Source organism: Cryptomeria japonica, chromosome 1 (assembly GCF_030272615.1).
Source record: "Cryptomeria japonica chromosome 1, Sugi_1.0, whole genome shotgun sequence".
Lineage (NCBI taxonomy): Eukaryota > Viridiplantae > Streptophyta > Pinopsida > Cupressales > Cupressaceae > Cryptomeria > Cryptomeria japonica.
Genome location: NC_081405.1, coordinates 710,423,612 through 710,429,531, shown reverse-complemented (window position 1 = coordinate 710,429,531; position 5,920 = coordinate 710,423,612). Strand labels below are relative to the sequence as shown.

The window sequence follows — 5,920 nt, the reverse complement described above, 5'->3', positions numbered from 1 at the left end:
ACTAAATATCTCAAATTAAAGGTCAAAGATTTTGAATATAAGGATAATCTCTAAAACATTTATCATCATATAAAGTTTTGATTAAAATAAATCAATTTAGAGCTCATTATAAAGTAATTTCATGAATTTCCATATCTTATCTTAGATAACTTCAATCACCATGAAACATAAAAAAATTTAACTCACCATTAAGAAAGTTTCATACTTCCTATCACATACAAACAATTCCAAAGGTGCTTCTCAATCATCAAAGAACACTTGATATAATGACATAATCATATTGTAAGCACCTAAATGACACTGAGTTCAAATCAGCATTTCCAGCTCATCTCCACACAAATGGCACTGTAAAAAAAACTCCCAGATTTGCAAATCACAGTGTTTTTTCGTCAGATTTTTTGTGGGTTTACAGCAATAAGGATGCAGATTATGAATATTTAGCTACTGAAAATTTCATGAAAATCCTTGAGTTTTGAAGATTTTAGAAACTGTACAGAATACTGTTTTGTCTGGAGATTAGCCCAGTCCCTTCCCAACACCTCATTCATCATTCCTCGTAAAAGTACAAAAGGTCAACAAAACTAAAGAATATTTTTGGGGGACAGAACCACAGAGACAAAGTGTCCCCAGATTAAACCGCAGGCACAGCCTAGTCCCAAATAGTCTTGATTTGCAGAACAGATCCTCAGATGTTTAATTAGAATCATGCCATAAAGTAGAATCTCTATTATCGACATTCTAGCTTCCTATTTCATTTACTGTCCCAGCACATATTAATATAGATCTGATTGAGGGGGTATTTAATTGAAGGAGCTGGCTTCATCTCAAACTACTTCCAACTTTTCGGTATTTCTCTGGCCTATATATACATACTGAGGCCTGAAAAATAGAGATTTCTTAATAATCTTCATGAACCAGTTACAGGGCTTGCAAAACTCCATTGTTTTACTCAGACCTAGTTATGTACAAAACTTTCTACCATTGAAGATTTTTCATCTTGAATTCCATTCGTTTCTACCTAAGTCACAGGATACGGCGATTTTCATGAATGAGGTTCGAATTTAATCGAATTTCAAACTTCTATAAAAAAAATCGAATTTAATCAAATTTCCTCCATAAAGAACTGCTATCCGCCTCTAAACACAACTCAGCTGGTCGTGGGTATTCTTTGTATATGCTTTGTATCTATTGGGTCATGGGTGTCTGCAACTGCTGGGTCGCCCTCAGATTTTCTCCAACAAGGGTCGCTATTATGATTATTTATTAAAAGTATACATATATTTAAAAATAAACAAAATTATAGAAGGCGAATTTTATCCAATTTTTTTTCGAATTTTTCCCTTGTCGAATTTCATCCGAATTTCATGGCTGTCGAATTCGAACTTTGTGACTTAGATTTCTACTATAAAAGATTTTTCAATCTTGAATTCCATTCATTTCTACCATAAAAAATTATTCATCATGAATTTCATTCATTTCTACCATGGAAGATTATTCTTGAATTCAAGAAGGTATCCAAAACTTTCTACCATAAAAGATATCCAATTTCCATAACATTCATTCCTACAAGCAGCTACACAGTTACTGATAGCTATAGACCTGTTAGTGTGTAAAGACATCAAGAATTGGTAAAAATGGAACTCAACATAACAAAACTGATAACAAGATGTTCTCCATGGGAGGAGTTAGATGCTTACTAGCATAAAAGATTTAAGTTAAAGAAAGTTCTGTTCTTTTCTCTGGTTTCTGCTGCTGTAATCAATAGGATTTCTCTGAAGAACTTACACTCATTTCGTACTGCCTATCTTGTGACTCAAATTTTTTATCTTCACAGAAACAAATGCAACAGTATACATGAGATCTGTATCCACAGAGAAAAACATGTATATGAGAGCTGTATATTTTACTATTTAGAGAAAGATGCATACATAAGACCTGTGTATTTAAGGACAATACAAAAGCAGTGGTAATAAACTTACTCATGCCTTGCTTTATAGCACAAGAAAAGATACTGGACTTGACAAAGCATCCATAGGTATGCATAATTAAACAAGAGTATCCCTGCCATAGCAGGCACTTAAAAAGCTAGAAGACATAGGATATTGGGGTTCAACAACAATAACATAAGCTAAACGTATGAGTCACAGGAGTGTGATCATGACAATTATACTGATATGGTGATCTGGATTGCAAATCACAACTTCATACTGGTAGGTATAGGTCCTTGACCAAAAGACCAAAGCAGAGTCTTTGACCGTGATGAAGATGCTTATGCACTGATCTGTGAAAGCATAGTGAGGACCTCTCTGCTATTAGGCCGCTTGTTGGGATCATCATCAGTGCAAAAGCAAGCAACCTTCATGACAAGGAAGATCTCATCATCGTACCCCTGGCCTCTGATCTGTGGATCTATGGCACCAGATGCTGATTCCGATGCCACCACATTCCTTAACCACTTTGGAATACTCGCCTGTGGGATTGTTTGGAAGAAATCATCATAGGGATTTTTGCCTGTAACCAAAACAGCAAGGACAACCCCAAAACTATATACATCACATTTGTCTGTGAACTTTAAGGTCTGATGATATTCAGGAGCAATGTATCCAACTGTTCCTGCTACATTTGAGCTAGTGGCATGTGTGGCTGCTTCAGGGAGTGCCTTGGCAAGGCCAAAATCTGCAACATGAGCCTCAAAGTCCTCGTCGAGGAGGATGTTTCCAGGCTTTAGATCACGGTGAATGATCTTCGGTGTGCTGTGGAAGTGCAAGTACTGGAGACCTGCAGCAATTCCCATCGCAATCTTGTGACGAACAGGCCATGTTAACTCTAGTGTGCCTTCTGCAACCTTTGATAAGGCTTGATGGAGACTACCATTTTTCATATACTCATAGATCAATAGATGGCAATCGGGCCTTGCAATATAGGCTAGAAGAGTAACGAGGTTTCTGTGCCTGATATGACCTAAAGTCTCCAATTCTGCACGAATTTGCCGTCTTCTTCTGTCCAGAAGCTTAGTGTCTTCATCTGATACGTCTGTGGGATTCGGAGATGGTTGAGCAATTTTCTTGATGGCAATTTCCCTGCCATCTTGAAGGTGCGTCCTGTAAACTTCACCTGAACCCCCTTTTCCTATGAGCTCTGCTGATCTGAGACCTTCTTCTGTCTCCAAGAAGGCTAAATCCTCAGCTTTTTTAATAAGAGAACTGTAAATCGTAGCACCCTGATGCTTGGGTCTTCCACGGATATAGTACAAGAGCATTCTATACAGAAATGAACACATGATTGCAGAGATCGCTCCTGTTACTAGGCCTAAGGCCATACCCAAAGCCCACTTTTTAGCTGACTGCTTCTTCTTCTTCTTAGGCTTTACTACTGTTGGTGTCGGGGCCATTGTACGATTACCTGGGTTGTTATGCCTTGCAGGTGCAGGTGCAGGTGCAGATGAAGCTGAAGCTAAGGCCGTCGGATTTTCTAACACAAACCTAGTTTTTGGAGAGAGTGAAGTTTCAGGCAACAACCTCTTTAAAAGACTTGAAAGAATGCTTTCTGATTGCTGTTTTTCTCGTTGATCCTGTTCCGAGAGCTGTGAAGAAGATGATGATGATGATGTTGAAGAAGACAAATCAGAGGCTGCTGTTTTTGGGCAAGCTTTCAGTGGCCGGCCACAGAGCCTGATATTACCAGAGAAAGCACTTGGATCAGCTCCATACTTGAACCAAGCTCCCCATGGAATGGGACCTTCCAAATTGTTGTTGGAAACATTTAGATACCTCAGAGTTCCTAGCTTTCCAAAGGAGGGAGAAATTCTCCCCACTAGGAAATTTCCTGATACATCTAAAGAACGCAATTTGCTGGAATTGTTGGCTAATGTTTTCGGGATCTTTCCATGGAGAAAATTGTTGTGGAGGTCTAGGACCTCTAAAGAAGGTAAATAACCCAAACTATGAGGAATGGGTCCTACAAGCATGTTACCACTGAGAAAAATAGATTCTAAGGTCGAAATCCTGGCTATATCATAAGGAATCATACCTGTGAGATGATTGTTGGCCAAATTGAGATACTCAAGAAATGGAAAAGGGCCTTCTGATAAGCCATTAGGACTATTTCTAGTTCTCAAACTAAGGAATGAAATCTCGCCAGAGAGAGTGTTTTCAGATAGACGCAATACCTTGAGGCTCCTGAGATTGCAGAATTCAGAAGAAATTGGTCCAGAAAGCTTGTTTCCACTCAGGTCCACAACTTCCAACTTCAGACAAGAAGCAATCTCTTTTGGGATCTTTCCAACCAGCAAATTGTTAGCAAAAGAAAGCTTTTTCAGCTCAGACAGGCTTCCAATTGCAGGAGATAAGCTTCCTTTCAACTGTCTCGAATCCAATTCCAGACCCACCACCCTTGTCTCCATCCCCACACCATCATTTGTAATGATCTCATCACAGTCCACACCAAACCATTCACATGGAGACTCTGATGTGTCCCAGAGTGACGAGTCCACAGCCAGTGTTCTCTTCAATTCAAGAAGAACTTGAACATCATGATCAAGGCCTCTAAAAGACCCATCTTCATGCACAATCTTAAAAGCATGAAGAGAACTCACTAGAAAAACATGGAAGAAAATTACAGAAAGTGGAAGCAAACTGCACTTCAAGGCCATTCCTCTTTGCCTACTTCAATTCAAACAAGTCACAGTTATAGAGTTACAGTCTACTCACCTCAATAGAATCCTCCTCCTTACCAATCAAGATTTCCCCTCAAATTTTCATAGACAATTTGCGTTGCAACTAGAGATATGAATGGCATACCAACAACCAGCAGAGCATTCTCTTGCAGCCTAATGAAAACTCCCTCAGTATATCAGTCTCCTCTGCCTCTCACACCCCCTTTAAAACCATTAAACAAACTACATACTAAATCCCTTCATCCCAAGAAACCCCATAAAGACAAGAAGTCTTGCACAATACTCAAAACCCAATTCTGCCTCTGATTTATAATAGATCCAGTCTGATACCCATCACACATTTTCCGACCCCTTTCTTTACAGCAAGCTGCAATAGCTCCGAACTTCCAAATCACGCTGACCAAAATCAGAAGAATTTTCAACTCAATGCACTATTTCTCCTCCTCTCATCTTGTTCATCAAAAGTCAATCTTTCAAGCTCATGAACATTAAGGCCCTGCCCTTTCAAAAGTACAGCTGTATATTAAAATGCCACCATTCCCCTATCCTCAAACTTGGAACAGGCTCTCCAAAATGTCTAGAAGTAGGTAATTCATAAATTTGAGCATTGAATTATGAACTCGAGTATTGAATTATGATCCAAATTGTAATTAGAAGTCATAGTCAAAATGACTATGCCCTAAATTTCCTTCTCATCAGCACCATCCGGGCTCCTTCCCACACCAGAAAACATACAAAATGTGAGCTTTCATGGGTCAATATACAACCCATCTAAGTCAGCGTGGAGGAACCTGCCTGTGAAGTGCAATCAGCAGTGCAGCAGACGGCAAGACTTATAAATATCACAAGTCAACACGTAAATGTTTAATTTTGTTAGTATAATCTGGTAAACAAAAACACTCACGTCAGTGCTAAGCAATAAGATTCGCAGACCCAGAAAAGATCGCTTTGTGGTTCTTTCTTGACCGTGACTTTGGTGCCTTCTTTGTTCAAAATTCTTCCACATGGACGGAAACTGGTGAAGATTGTGGGGATATACACTGAATTGATGGAATGGAGATTCTTAAACGACTGTGATTGTAGGTCCAAGAGTAACTGTAGGCAAGACTAACAAAGATATTTACTACTACAACTACTAGTCATGTTATATTCTCAATTTTAATTGATTCATAAATACAGTCAAATGTGTGTTTAGAATGTGGGAAACAGTTATCCAGTTCTTAGGATGTATCAATGCATAAGTGT

The 5,920-nt window shown here is 38.9% G+C and overlaps 1 protein-coding gene across 1 annotated transcript; it reads right to left on the bottom strand.

Annotated features, from left to right (window-relative positions):
* Window positions 1–1,884: 1,884 nt before the first annotated feature.
* On the bottom strand, window positions 1,885–5,514 carry LOC131062518 (leucine-rich repeat receptor-like serine/threonine/tyrosine-protein kinase SOBIR1). Its single transcript, XM_057996194.2, has one exon. The coding sequence runs from the start codon at window positions 4,649–4,651 to the stop codon at window positions 2,270–2,272; it is 2,382 nt and encodes a 793-aa protein (XP_057852177.2). The 5' UTR covers window positions 4,652–5,514; the 3' UTR covers window positions 1,885–2,269.
* Window positions 5,515–5,920: the final 406 nt, after the last annotated feature.

Coding starts and splice junctions, on each gene's coding strand:
- LOC131062518 (XM_057996194.2), bottom strand. CDS start 4,651: ATGGCCTTGAAGTGCAGTTTGCTTCCACTTTCTGTAATTTTCTTCCAT.